We start from the raw sequence: 14,919 nt of genomic DNA, 5'->3' as shown, positions 1-14,919 counted from the left end.
GAAAAGGTAAAAGTACAGTAAGATATTTTGAGAGGCTCCATTCACATAACTTTTGTTACAGTATATTGCTATGAATTTTTTATTTTATTGTTCTTGTTGATGTCTTAGTTGCTTAATTTATAAATAAACTTTAACACAGATGCATATATGTGGGAAAAAATATAGTATTTGTGACTATAAAAGGTTAGTAGCACCAGACGTTTCAGGCCCCCACTGAGGGATCTTGGACACATCCTCTATGGATGAGGAGTGCTGCTGTATGCTAGGTAGAGGCAGCAGTATTGCATGCCCTCTATAACTCGCATGATATGTTCCAGGAGGTGAGGAGATCCGTGTGACCAGGGCCTGCACCCCAGTGCTTGTCAGACTTTAATGGACTTTACTGGACATACAAGTCACCTGGAGCCTCGCAAAGATGAAGATCCTCATCCAGCAGGTCTCAAGTGAAAGTGGCAAGAATGACGGGAGAATTGTGTTCAAAGCAAGGGAGGATATTATGAAGGGAGTTAATGGCAATATGTCTTTTACTATAGTTAAGTTCAAAATTTTTTTGAATACTCACCATATTTTCAATACACTTCATAATCCTGGGTGGCTTGGGTCCTAGGGAAGACTTAACATTTTAGTTTTGTGATGGAGACCACTGCAAAGCAGACCTGAGCAGGACTTAAATTAATCAATTGGCTCTTCATGTTCACTTCTGAATCTGTCCAAGGCCTAGGCTCCTTATCTGGAAATGGCGGACTCATAGTAAGTGAACCTCTGTGAGTCACTAATCCCTACTAAAATCTGTAGTGGTAGATGAAGCCAGAAAGCCTCAAAGGATAAGACAAGATCATAGCCAAGGACACCTTGATCAGATCTCAACTAGACAAAGACTATAGCCTCACACATCTCATCCACAATCTTCAGTGGATTAACTTAGTAACTTACTTAGAGAACTCCTTGAGTGGTTCCACCCTTCTTGAGTACTCCTCTCCCTTCTTCTGATAACCAAATAAATATGGGTGACCCAGAGAAGGTCTTGGTCTTAGCCCTGAGAGAATCTTGAATTATATGAGAAGGCTTTGATCTTCCTGGAGCCCTGAAATCATTCCATTTGCTTCTCTTTATTTAGCCTTCGTTGTACACTCATTCAGGAGACTGTAGATGTGATCAGCCCGCAGTAACTAAGGGATATTATTAACCCCATAGTTTTGCCCTTTGTGTCTTCTGCATCCCACACTTCTACCACTAACTGGATGACTGGTCACAGGGGAGGCATCACCCAAAGCAGCCATGATTCCCCTACAGCTCCTCAAAATGGCTCAACATGATGGACAGAGGCCCACAAATCCAGACGCAATGACAATAAAATGCAATGGTGACCCTTAACCTTCCAATCAGCAGTATTGGTATGGTTTGGATGTGGTTTGTCCCCTAAGTGTCTGTGTGACATAAGCTTGGTTCTCAGTTAGCAATGCTAGGAGGTGGGACCTCTGGAAGGTGAAGCATTGGAGGAAAGTTCTTAGGTCAAAGTTAACTGGAAGGTGGGGAGTACTGGCCTCAAAAGGGATAAACACATTTATCCCGAGACTCTGCTTAGTTCTTGCAAGACTACTGTTATAAAATCCTAAGTTTGGCCCCATCCAGTCTCTCTATGGCTTTATGAAGGCGTGATTGCTCTTTTCACATTCATTCCCACCATGGTGGTCTACCATGAGTTGGTGCAGCCAAAGAGGATCCTCACCAGAGTCTGGGCCATGCTGATTGGAACTTTCAGCAGACACAGTTGTGGGCTAAATAAACCTCATTTTATAAGCAGCATGTGTGACCACAAACCCTGATATGTCAACTTCATTGAATAAAGAGATGCCTAACAGATTCTGGGTGGGTCATACAGGTGTGATCTTGAGCACCAAATATAGTCTGCAGCCCCTTCCTCTCTGGCACTGTTCCCCTGCTCTGCTTCCTAACTACCACAGATTAAGCAGCTTTGCCCTGCCATGCCCTCTGCCATGATGTTCCTGCCTTGGAGCCACATGACTATGAACTGAACCCTCTGAAACTGTAAGTGAAATTAATCCTCTCCTCCTTTAAGTTGTGGGTGCAGGAAATTGTATCTTAGCAAGTGAAAAGCAGATAAATATAGTATGCTTTACTTATTTCATTATAGTAACAGAAAACTGATTTCATTTGACTTACATTGAGTAGAATAAAACCTCCTTAATTCAGGCTGTATTAATCTGAACTTGGTGACAATTTGACAATTAATATTTACCTGTCAAATCACTTCTTTATAAATTGGAGAAAGTTTGATTATGTAGCTGTCATTATAAAGATAAGGGAAACATTTTTAAAAATTTCAAATAAACTCACATAGCTTTAGAAACACACATTTATATAAATAATCATAGTCATTCATTCCACAAATAATTTTGTAATTTATACATTCAACTTTGTTCAAAAATTCTAATAGAAAATGCTGCTGATCTAGTTCCTGGGCTGAAGGGAAACAACATTAGTAATAGAGACAACAAAGATGTATTGAGATCTATAACATGTTTTTTATACAGTTTGATGTGAAGAATCAAAAACATTAAAACAACTTTAAAAATTACATAATTTGAGTTTATTAAATGCATCTATTATCAAAATGGTCCCACACCTCTGTGTAAAGTGACAAGTCTTCAATTCTGCTATGAAGTTTCATTCCTAGGAATAAAAGGACATTAGAAATGGACATCCCCACATACATTAATTCATCTGAAAAGCATTGAAAAGAAAATGTGATTTGCTTATTAGAAAAAGGTATATTTAGCTTAATTCGGGGCATATCATCCAGATTTCCTTCCATTCCCCAGTGGTCACTAAATATAGCCTAAAAGTTAAGAATTGAGATGTGAAAACTAAAAAAAATTTCAAGCCAAGTCTGGTTTTCCCACAAAGGCATTTTTATGATATCCCATCATATTAATCTTCAGAACATTTTGTAAACAATCTTTGTGAAACAATTTAATGATTTGACAATAATGACTTACTTGTTTATATGTTCATGTTCATGTTCAAATAAATCAACTCCTTGAGTTTTGTTAACTGAATTAACAAAACAATTGAAATACCTTTAAAGTGGCACAGTTGTGGTAAACCACTAAAAATTTTAACTTATTTAAAACACCTCAAAAGGTGTAATAGCTGTACTGACTTATTTGATGCAGTGGAAATATCTTCTCTTTCCTTCCAGTTCTATCATTTTTTATAGATGACTTTTCCTTTAATGATAACATATTCAATTAATTCATGATGGCCTCCAAATTGGTAAATCAAATGCTCCCATCTAGAAAAAAAATCAAACATTATTTTCAGTGCATAGTAGTCAAAGTCATTACAATGTCAATAAATGCTACTTTAAAATGCATTTTCTAAAAATTGATTTATACTAGATCATTGGTATTTGGGTCTTCCCAACAAGAAGTAAATAACTACCTGGTCAACTGAAAATTAAACATCACTTCATAATAAATTTAAGTACTTGATCTGAAAACATTTGCTTATGTGAGGCACAAATGGTAGCATGAGCATTATTTTCGACGACAGGAGTGGATTCTGACAATGAGGAGCAGAATTACAGAGCCACTCTTCTCTGTTGAACATGGGGCCCAAGGGCTGTGACAGACTCTCAAGTCAAGGAGCCAGAGAATTAACAACTTTTAGCTTAGAACAGGACCCGAATTGCCACACTGGAGGCCCAGGGGGCAGCAGACTGGGTAATAACAAGAAACCAGGAACAGGATAAATAAGGGAGGACTTGGTGGGGGGTTCTACTCACTATTACAAGTCCGAGAAAGAATGCATCAGAACCTAGGTGCCAACGGAGCTGGGAGCAAGCAGGTCAGGAGCCGAAAAGAAAAATGAAAACATGCCACAGAGCAGAAGAAGTCCCAAGTCCAGGTAAACAGAGCAGGAACCTGGAAATCTATGACAGACGTAAGGCAAACAGACCTGAAAACATGGTCTACCTGAAGCTCAGGAGCAGGAGGAAGACTTCCCATCTAAAGAGCTGAACAGAGAGAGGACTGGGTTGTGTCTCGGTCTAGACTAACAACTGATGCAAGTGGATTTAAACCTCATCATCACATAACAGTGGGCAGAAAATAAAATAGCTCCCCTGGGAGAACACTCGCCTGGATGCATTGATGATAATGAAATCCCCCTGTTTGCCAACTTCCAACGATCCATGCGTGTGGGACTTTCCCAGTGCATAAGCCGCGTTGATGGTGGCAGCAGCCAAGGCCTCGGGCATGGACATTCGCATGTTCACACAGGCCAGGTGCATGACCATTGGCTGGGGTGGGAAGAGAAGAGCATTACAGGAAAGCAACAGAGTGGCAACAGTACTCACACCATTTCTCAACTCGGCAAAACAGAGGTAGTTAAACGCATAGACAGAAGGGCTCAGGATGGAATTCTGGGGCTGGGGATTTAGCTCAGCGGAACTGTGCCTGCCTGGCAAGCGCAAGGTCGTGAGTTCGATTCCTGGTACCAGAAGAAAAATAAAAACAAAAACAAAAAACAAACAAACAGAGAAGGGCTCAGGATGTAGCTCAGTTGGAGAGGTTGTGCTTAGCTGCCCAAAGCCCTGAGTTCAATCCCAACACTCCCCCCAATAAATGTACAGGTGGAACTTACTATATTGCTATGAAAATATCTATTTTTTGTTTGTTTGGTGTTCTTGTGGTACCAGGAATGGAACTCATGACCTTGCCCTTGCTAGGCAGGCGCTGCTCCACTGAGCTAAATCCCCAACCCCAAAAATATCTAAATTTATACATGAAGATTCCTATGCTTTAGGAAACTCTCCCATGCTATCGGGATTGTGTATTTACTGCTTATTTACAACTTTTCAATTGCTTCTCGGCCTTTTGGCTAAGATCAAGTGTACAACTTTTCAAGACCCTTACTGTGTAAGATGAAGCTTACCTCTGCCCTAACTTATTGAAGCCTCTGAGTTCCTGCTGTGCTCTGGAGAATGAAAATGGGTCACTACGAAACCAAAAACTTTCCAGGCTAAATCAGAAAGTAATGCAAATAGTGGCTTCTCTTCTCTCTTTCAGCCTGGAGACACACAGCCATGGGGCGGAGAACAGCCCAGTTACACTACCGGCTACACCTTTTTTCTTGTTTCATGGGGAAGATCTAAAAACATCTCCCTGTGAAGCAAGAAAAAAGGTGTACAATTGGTAGATACTCTGCTCAGAAAAACATGAAGGGGAGCGCACGGGGAGCCTCGGGCAGGGAGCGCCGGTCTTCAGACCGGCGGCTCACTCCCGGCTTCGTCATTCCCCAGAAGGAGGGCTTCCGGTGCACAGGGAGCCACGGGTGGGGAGTGCCAGTCTTCCGGCTGGCTAGCTTCCTGCCTGGTAGCTCCCAGAGGGGGGGCCTCCTTATGGGGAGCCATACGGCAGTGAGCGCTGTTGCCCGCTGGCCCTTAGGCCGGCCACCGCCACTCAATTGAGATCTATCATGACACAGAGAAACAGTGACACAGTTGCCCACCCATGGATATGTGTGAATCATTGAAACTTTGAACAACCCCTGGGAATACATGCCATACAATGGGCCACTCTTGCTCCTGCCATTGGGAACCAGAAAGGTCCAGAGCCAGCGGAGGAGCATCTGCTGAACAAGGACTCAGAGAACATGAGAATGCAGACTAAGCCCACGGAGTCAGACGTCCAGTGGACTGGGTTCATGAGAGCCGCTCGGAAGCTGTAAACCAGGAGGACCTTGCACAATACCTGCAGAGACTCATTGGAAGCCATTCTTCCCCTGACAGTACAGGCTGTGGTGGAGCTCCAGAGAAGTCTGCAGCAGGATTCCTGCTGCCTGTGCTGACAGTTGGGGAGAGGACACTAACTGGTTGTAGGGTTCCAAAGCAATGGGAAGCTGGAGAAAAAAAGCTACAAAGAATGGCTTTCACCCCAGATAGCTCACTTGAGATGTTAATAAGAACTGCCTCCTTAGTAGTCTGTAGCCATGAGGAGGAGGAGGCCAAGGAGAGAAAACAAAGAGACTGAGAAAAAGCAGCTGCTTTTGCTGCACCACTAAGAGAAACAGATCCCAGGTCTGATTCCCTGGGCTCCAAGAAGAACTCGACAGCTGCATTCATCTGCTACCACTGTTAAAAGCCAGGCCACCTCAAGAGGAACTGCCCTAAGAGGCCCCATGGGACATGCCCTGGATGCAAAGGAGACCACTGGAGATCGGTCTGCCCTCTGAGGTGGAGGCCCCAGAGCTCAGACCCATGCTACCAGTTAGTCCAACAGGAATGAGAGGGCTTGGGGCATGGTCTGCCTTCTCCCTCTGGCCAGATTGTCATCTCCATCGAGGAGTCCTGGGTAATCATGACTATAGAGGAACAAGAAAACAGCCTGTTGCTAGACACAGGTGCAAGTGTCTCAGGCCTTCTTTTCAATCCTGGCCTTCCTTCCAGCCATCATACCTCAGTGAAAGGAGTCACTGGTGAGGAGGTAATATGCTATTTCTGACAACCCTTAGGCTGTAACTACTTAATAGGTCCCTCTTGCATATCTCTGTCTTCCTGAGAAACCACTTTGAAGATACCACCATGTATTACAGCAGCCATTGATATTTTCCTACTAATCTATCCATAACTGTGTAAAGTTTGTAATGTTCCTATCCTATTTCATAATGTATGTTTATTATTATGTGTTTCCTACAACAACCATTGAGAATAGTTAATGATTTTTCAATAGGTCACTCATGTATAGCTCTATTTATTTTCTTTAGAAGCCACTTTGAAGATACCAAAGTATAGTACAACACCTCTTGATAATCTCCTACCTCTTTTGTCTCTAACTCACTATTGTTTGTCTATTTGTTTTCCTGAGAAACTATTTTGTAGATAACAATATGTAAAATGATAACCATTGATAATTTCCTACCATTTTGTCTGTAATTTGCTAAGTCCCCCCTATTATTATGTTATCCTTCTTTTACTCTTTAAAATTAAAAAAAAAAGAAAAACATGACGGGTAATTACCATGGAAAAGCAGTATGCGTTCGGGTTGAAGTCGCTGCCCAGAGCAACTATTACCCCTTCATCCAACATCTTCCTGGCTCGCGGCTGCTTAAGTCTAAAGAGAGGAAGGAAAACATGTCGGCCTTTAGCATTGGAAGAGCTCAGAATAGATGTTTAGAAAGAAGTCAACTTGAGACAACTAAGCCCTTCGTGTTCTGGAAGGAAAAACAGAAAGTCAGGGTTAAGTGGTTAGCGATGGACTTAACTGCAACCCCAGGATTCTTGATTTTATCACTGCTTTTGAAATCACTTGACAATTACTTGCTTACTGTGATTATTTACCTTAATGATTTATATATAGTTAGAGATTTTTGCTAAGGAACAAAAATATAACTTATAAATGGTTTTCTAATCTAATAAATTGTTGTGACTCTCAAACTAAATAACTAATGAGGTTAGTCATCCGCTCCTTTTTTCTTCTTTCTTTTCTTCCTCTTCTTCTTCTCCTTCTCCTTCTTCTCCTGGATTAAAACATTTTTGAGGGCCAGGGATATAGCTCAGTGGCACAAGCACCTGCCTGGCAAGTGCAAGGTCCTGAGTTCAATTCCTGGTACCAAAGAAAACTTTTTTGTCATAATTCTAAAATCTTGACGGCTCATGAATGTAACATGTAAAATGTTTGTGCTTCTTAATGATGAGTCATCTCCCTGGCATTATTGATGAAATATTCTTTATTCTTTAGGATATATCTCAAGTCATTTCAAAGATGAACAAAGCCATATACTAGTTAAAGTGATGGCGACAGATTAATTCAGTAATAACTACTACTACAAGGAAAAGAACACAACATAAACTGAACTCAACTTCAATTTGTGCAGAAGTAACTGGGAGGTTTTAAGGGGAAACGAGAAAGGAAGGAAGGAAAATAAGTCAGGGACTCAATCAGTCAGGGATGAGGAGGAAATTTACAGAATGACAGAGGGAATTAGTCAGAGATTGGGCTTGACATTCAGGCTCACCTGGAGGAGAGACAGACTTGTCTCTTTATGGCAGGAGGCAGGGGTACAAGTTAGAGTGAGGGGAACAACATGAAAGTTTTCTCCTTAAATATTCGCCTTTCAAAGAGAGAGCTGTCGGGCCCTTGAGAATATAGTTCTGGGCTGGAGATTCAGGGTCAAAGGAGAAGAGAAAGAATGTGTAATTGCTCCAAGAGGGTCTCGGGCCTATCTGCCCATCAGCAGGTCTGGGGTTGGTACAAACAGCAAATTCTCCCAGGAGCTGAGCTTTCTCAGAGGCAGGGCCATCTCAGAGATGAAGTCTGGACCATCAGAAACTACCTTAGTGTTTGTCCTGGCCTCCTAGTCGCGGGAGCTGGGGAGGTGAAATCATCTGTACTCGGAGTTGGCAGTGTTTTATAGCCCAACATCGAGGCCCACTCTGAAAAGGGGCTCACAGAACCCTGACTAGAGTTTTGTCAAGGAGAATTGTTGTTAGGTGCCTCCTCTGGGAAGGCTTCCAACCATCCCTGTTAGCACCACCTTCCCTGGCCACCTACAGCACCCACGCTCCTCTATCGGCCCTGGTACCGCTAGATGGCCTGTCTCATGGTAACGGCTGGACTGACACTCAGCTGTGACGGAGCAGCACACCTTCTGCTTGTTAACTACAACCAAATCCACGGAATCTCACACTACTGGATTTCTGTCTGACATCCATTTGATTGGCTGGTGCCCTCGCTGAGCCAGCGGGTAGATATTTAGACTATCGCGCCTGCCCCTACTGTGAGAGAGAGAACTGTTGCTTTTTATTGCAATTTGTTTGTGCCTACATGGTGAGCCCTGTCTCTGACTAATCAGTGTTTGCTTGCTTGAATGAATGAATGAATGAATGAATGAGTGGCACTGTTATACTCTAGGATTGTGGTGAATGTGACAAACGTTTCTAGTTCAAATACTCAAAGCCTGCCTAAGTCTGTGTCTTGGTTACTTTTCTCTCGTTGCTGAGACAAAGTACCCAACGCCCAAAATGAAGGAAGGAAAGGTTTATTTGGCTCACAGTTTGTGCAGGTTTCAGTCCGTACTTGGCTGGCTCAGAGGCAGAAGACAGCAAAGCAACAAGAGCAAAGGGGGGAACGGCAGCCGAACAGCAAAGCAGCCAGAGGCAGCAAGCAGCTTCTTTCCCTGCCTTACTTTGTAAACAGGCTACCCCCACCTAAGGGGTGTGTAGCTCTCACATAATCTTTGCCCTCCTCTTCCACAGGCTCAGGATGTATACAAAGTAAGCATCCTGGCTTCCTGCTGAGTCACTTAGCCAAACCTCTAGACTCCCCAAGTTGACACAATGTATCAACCATAACAGTCTGCTAACTGAGGCAGTCCATGAATTAATGAACTGTTAATTTCTGGAATTGGCCATGGAATATTTTCAGTCTGCAGTTAACCTTGAGTGAAGGAACCCTGAGAGAGAAAAACTGCAGGCCGGGGATGTATGCAGCTTCTCGTGGGTCATGCTGATGGCCTCTGGTTCCCTCCAGAACTACTTACATGAGGCTGTAGAAGCATTAAGGGAGCTCCTTAGAGACATGAATATTTCCTGAATAAACAGTACGTGCAGATATTCAGAGGACACACGATTAAAGGAAGGCTTGCAGAGGCACGAGGCCGTGGTTGTGCTGGAAAGGCGGAAAGGCCAGGTCAGGGCCTGCCAGGGGCTGCCAGTCTCACCATTAGGGAAGAGCAGAAAAACACGGGCACAGAGGAGCCAGAGAGAGGAGTGTGGCCTTCTCTTCAACTGTCCTTGTCACCCACGTGTGATGCAAACCCGCCTGGGGCAATGGCAGCCACCAGTGTCCCAGGAACCGAGTTCAGGCCTTGAATGCCGAACAGCACTAACACAAAGTCTCAGATTTTGCTCCTTGCTAAGAGATGCCAGGCAAGTAAACAGAAGCAAGTAAAAGAAAAACTCATTCTTCGAGTGGCAGAAAATTAACCAAACTAAATATTGACTGATGACTTACGAGTGATGACTATTGAGATTTGTAAGAAAAGCAGTTGACCAGACCAAGAATAGTGATTGCTATTTCCTAATTGTAGTTTACACTGTCTACACTGTAAGAGAAAATTCTAAACAATAAAAAACCTATGTGTGTATGCGATCAGCCAAATATTCATTTCTTTTCCCTTCTAAAAATTACTGAAAGTCTGGCCTTCTCAACTTTGGCTCAATTCTTGTCACAGACTGTGTACTTCTTTGCTGGGGGAGGGGGCCGTTCTACACATTGAGGGGTGTTTAACTGCATCCTTGGTCTCTGCCCAGCAGATGTCAGTAGGATCCCCTAACTGTGAGAACCAGAAATGTCCCACATCAAATACCCTCTCATGGGTGGGAGCACTGTTCCAAGGCCGTGACTGCAGAATCGTACCCTCACCGACAGCACACACGGTAAGCACACAGCAAGCGCCTTGTCCCCGGAGAAAATAAACTACTACTTCAGTGTTGGCCCCCCGGACCCCAGACTCAGCAGCTGCCGTGGAGGTGGTTTGATGGACACGGTGAAAAGCTCTCAGAGCTCCTGTTTAGCAGAATTAGAGCAAGGCAGTTCTAAAAGATGGACAAGTTGAATTCAATTTACAGAAGGCCTACAGCAACATCTCTGGGAAGATTTCACAAAACACACCTTGCATGTTTCTTCAGGCCTCCTACCCCCAGGATCTGTGGAAATTCTGGTCCTCAATCATGGTAGCTACTACCAACCTTTTAGAAAACAGTTGCTTCCAATTCTGAGTACTATGAAATAGCCCTAAGATCTTATGCATTCTTAAAAAAAAGTTTAAAACTTGTTTCACAATTTTCTAATTATAAAAGTAACATATGCTATTTTTTAAAAACTGGAAAATACCAAAATCTAGAAGGAAAAAGAAAAAGTATGATATTTCTCAATAATCCTACCACGCCAGCTTGAATGTAAACTCCCTCTAGGAACATCTGTCCGGAGTTGGCATCTTCATGAGCCTGCATTTCCAGGGATTTGTCAGGGCCATGCAGTAACGTTTAGGCACCTGGAAGTCTGTGTCCTTCCAACTTGTGTGTGCGGCCCTTGTGTCAGGGGTGAGAAACTCGCTCACCTCAGCATGTAGGCCGTGGTGGGCAGCAGGACCGCGGAGCACCCTGCCGTGGCCATGGCAGCGATGCCTTTGTCGCTCACCTCCTCCAGGTGGCTCACTGCCCGGGCTCCCAGCTCTGCTCCGAGCTAAACAGGACAGAGAGGGGAAGTTAGCACAGGCAGTGATACAGAAAGCACCAGGAAACTGCTTTCCTACAAAAGGAAAGGCACTCTGTTATTAAGTTTTCTTGTCAGCTACCTCCTATAGGCATAAATCTTCCAATCCAGGCATGGTGGTGCACACCTGTGATCCCAGCACTCGGGAGGCTGAGGCAGGAGAATCGCTGTGAGTTTGAGACAAGCCTGGTCTAAAAAATGAGCTCAAGGCCAGCATGAACTGCACGGCATGACCCCGTCTCAAAAAGACAAAAAAAAGCATAGATCTTCCAATGGATAAAGATATACCAGGGTCATCCATTTGAAAGGAAGGTAGCTTGCTACTTTCAAAAGTAATCTTAAACGCAAATACTTTCAGACATTTTCTGACACAGAAAATTTTCTGAATCTTACAGGGCAGAGTAGAACTTTGAGTAACATCGGTAATAAAATCTATTATGCCATCATAAAACACAATCAAGATAGGCATTTTAGAATGCTTATCAGATACAAAAATAAACTTTAAAGCAATCAGATAAAAAAAAAAAAACAGACTGAAAATGCTGTGAATGATTTGAGACTATCAACTTGATCTTGACTTTCTTCCCGATGAAAAGTTGGGGCTAAGCCAAGAGGAAGTGATGGTACTGCAATATGGAAGCACCACTTTAAAGCGGATCACTTCTCAACTTAGTTTTACCACCTACCTTTCCCTAAAGAATAAGTTTTCACACACATGCACAAAGCACCCCAAGCTGAAAGTTGACATGCGAAGCATTTCAAGGACAGGAGAGGAGACTGGCCCTTAGGGGCTCACTGTGGCCCAGGAGGCTGCAAAGCTCCAGTCAAGGCAAAGACGATGTGAGCCTTCATCAGCAGCTTGCTCGGGCCTGTACTTGGGATTGGGGCTCTGAGGAGACTGGTGGTCACAGGACAGATAATGCCCTGTGGGAGGAGTCATTTCCTGACCTTGGGATCACCCTCACTTTTCCAAACTTAATTTATTATGAGTATTGACTTCTATGGATTTAATCTACCAGTCACTGTCTAGGACTAAAAGTATCTCTTTGATCACCCGGCTTGCATTCATTCAATATTCAACATGAAAAAGGCCATCTGTACCTGCAGGCTGATCTCTAGGGACAGAGATATGCAAGGAAACAGTGCAATGTTCAGGGTGTTTATAGTCCAGTAGGGATCACAGAGGTGAAGTGAACCTGGCAGGATAAGAACAGGGAGAGCCAATAACCTACTCCAGGGGGGCTGGAGATGAAGTCCCAAAGAAGTGGAAGCTATGATAAAACCAGTGGGCAGGAGCCCAGGTTCAATCCCCAGCACCACAAAACATAAAAGCCAGTGTGTGTTCAGATTAGAGAAACAGCACGCCGAAAGGCGTGGAGCATTAGGACTAGCTCCTGGTGCCTTGTTCATGACAGAAGCTGCAGGAGGTACAGGGGGATGAGGGAGAGGGAGGAAAGCGCAGAGGTACTGGGCAGATCCTGGTAAGCCAGGCACAAAGTCTGAAATCTGTCCCCAGAGCAATGCTAAGCCTGTCAGTGGTTTTAAGCAATGAAACGAAAGGATACGGCGCACGGAAGAAATAGGTTAGAGGAAGGAATTAAAGTGGAGCTGAGATAGGAGGTGAGAACAGTTACTGCAAGAGCCCAGGTGAGACTTGCTGGGGTCTGAGGAGAGAGACACGGATCTGGCGGTTCTTAGGAGGAGAACCGGGAGCACTTGGTGATTGACTGAAACATGCAAGGTGAGAGGCTGAGGGATCAAAATGACGGTCAAGCTTCTGACTGCAGCAATAGATAGATAACAACATCCACTGGGGCAGGGGACACAGGCCAAGCTCTGGACATGATATTAGGACACATGTGGTTGAAATGCAGGCGGAGTGCCTGCAACTCCGTTTATGGCCCACGGGCCATTGTTCATTAAGCTCTGGGCTTAGTGTCCGCACTCACAGTGGTAGAGACTTTGTCTTACTGCTGAGCGCTAGCTACTACCTGGAACAGTACCCAGAATACTACCTGGAACCGCTGACGTGTGGACAACTATTTACAGGGTGAAAGAGTGAGTCTAAGCAAGAATACAGACTGGGAAATCTCCCTGGACTATGAACGGTGTGTGCCAGCAGCATTGCTTGAAGCTTGCCACAAGACCATCCTGGAAGCTACAAGTGAAAATACTCGACTATGCTAGAATGGCTTTGTGTGATGATAATAAAAAGAAGTGATGAGGCTGCAGGTGCAGCTCCGTCATAGAGCATGTGCTCAGCCTGTGAGAGGCCCTGGGTTCAAGCCCTGGCACCAAAGGAGAGTACGTTTCTAATAGAGGTCAGTTTTCCACGCTGGCTCAGATCAATCTTCCCACTGTTCAGCCAAGTGTGCCCATGTTCTATGTTTTCAGAAGACTACTCCTGCCTGTGGACAAACGAATGAAGTTTTCCACAGCAAGAACGAGTGGTGACAAAGGAAGAGCCAAAGGTCAAGCACACCTCAGCAGCCTTCATGGGATGCAGCTCATCGCCATGGAAGTTAATCTGCAACCCCATCTCTTTTCCGCTTTGGAGAATCCTTCTGGTAGAATCCAGGTCAAAGACGCCCTCCTCACAGAACACATCTATGTTGTCGACGTGCATTTCCCCGTTTCTGCCAAGTTCCTTCAGCTTTGGGAGGTGGTTATTGATGATGTCATCAGCAGCTTCCAGAGCAGTCTTTCCTCTGATGGAAAATATACACATATGCTTTTTTTTTTTTTTTAAGGAAAAAGGGTAATTAGGCATTTGAAGAATTTGAGCAAAAGTGTAGATACATGACTGCAAGCCTCAGCAACATACAGAAAGAATCAAAGCTAAAAAGTCAGAACTCTTAACAACTGGGCCATACCTACCCAGCAGAAGTATGGACGTAATTTCTGTACACAACAACCTATACACGAACTGCTCAGCCACACTAGCATGCCTGTGTTGCCTTTAGGGAGGTCCGCAGGGACACCTGCTGCAAAGCTACCTCCCTGTATCAAGTCTCCCTATCAAGGATTCTTAGGGAACATCCTGGATGCTTTCCTGCTAAGACAGCTGTATTCCCCTCATCAGGGGCCCAGCAATCTTTCCTCCTGTTCCTTCCTCCACAGTGCCATCTAAGACTTTCTGTCCACCATCAGGGGACAGGAAAAAGGCCAGGAGGAGGGCCTGAAATACTCTCTAAAACTTTGGAGTTGAAAAGTGGTACCTCTTGTTGGTTACACAATTTGGGGCACACTAGTTAGCTGGGATTGCACCACAGGCTTAATCAGTGGGAATCAGGATGTGGACCCAGATGCGATGGAGAAGACTAAAACTTCAGCCCTGTATTTGGTACTCAGTAAAACCATTTGCGTGGGCAAGCAGAGGTCAACTATGAGAAGAAAGGTAGTGCTGGGAGCTGAATTTGGGACCTCCCACATGCTAGACAAGTTATTTCTACTTCTCAAAACAATCATACAGAATAGGGTGTTATGCACTTGTATATTACAAACGTATAACTCATGTTAGAAAAGTTAAGTCTCAGCCTCAAAATCACCCAGCTAAGTCAGATTCAAATCCAAGTTTTCTCACTCTAAAGTTTGAGTCTTTTCCACCATGCCACACTGC

The 14,919-nt window shown here is 44.1% G+C and overlaps 1 protein-coding gene across 1 annotated transcript in view; it reads right to left on the bottom strand.

The window, feature by feature from the left end:
• Positions 1–2,588: 2,588 nt before the first annotated feature.
• Positions 2,589–14,919, bottom strand: part of Amdhd1 (amidohydrolase domain containing 1) — a 26,505-nt gene continuing 14,174 nt past the window's right edge. The window contains exons 7-11 of the mRNA XM_005374693.1: positions 13,783–14,008; positions 11,146–11,270; positions 7,043–7,136; positions 4,164–4,324; positions 2,589–3,316 (exon numbers count right to left, since the gene is read on the bottom strand). Of these exons, the coding sequence (XP_005374750.1) occupies positions 3,229–3,316; positions 4,164–4,324; positions 7,043–7,136; positions 11,146–11,270; positions 13,783–14,008 (694 nt within the window). The 3' untranslated portion in view covers positions 2,589–3,228. The remainder of the gene's footprint in view (positions 3,317–4,163; positions 4,325–7,042; positions 7,137–11,145; positions 11,271–13,782; positions 14,009–14,919) is intronic.

Source organism: Chinchilla lanigera, unplaced genomic scaffold (assembly GCF_000276665.1).
Source record: "Chinchilla lanigera isolate Chin_1 unplaced genomic scaffold, ChiLan1.0 scaffold00004, whole genome shotgun sequence".
NCBI classification, from domain to species: Eukaryota; Metazoa; Chordata; class Mammalia; order Rodentia; family Chinchillidae; genus Chinchilla; species Chinchilla lanigera.
Note: the sequence above shows the minus strand (reverse complement) of the source record. Positions and strands in the feature narration are given on the sequence as shown.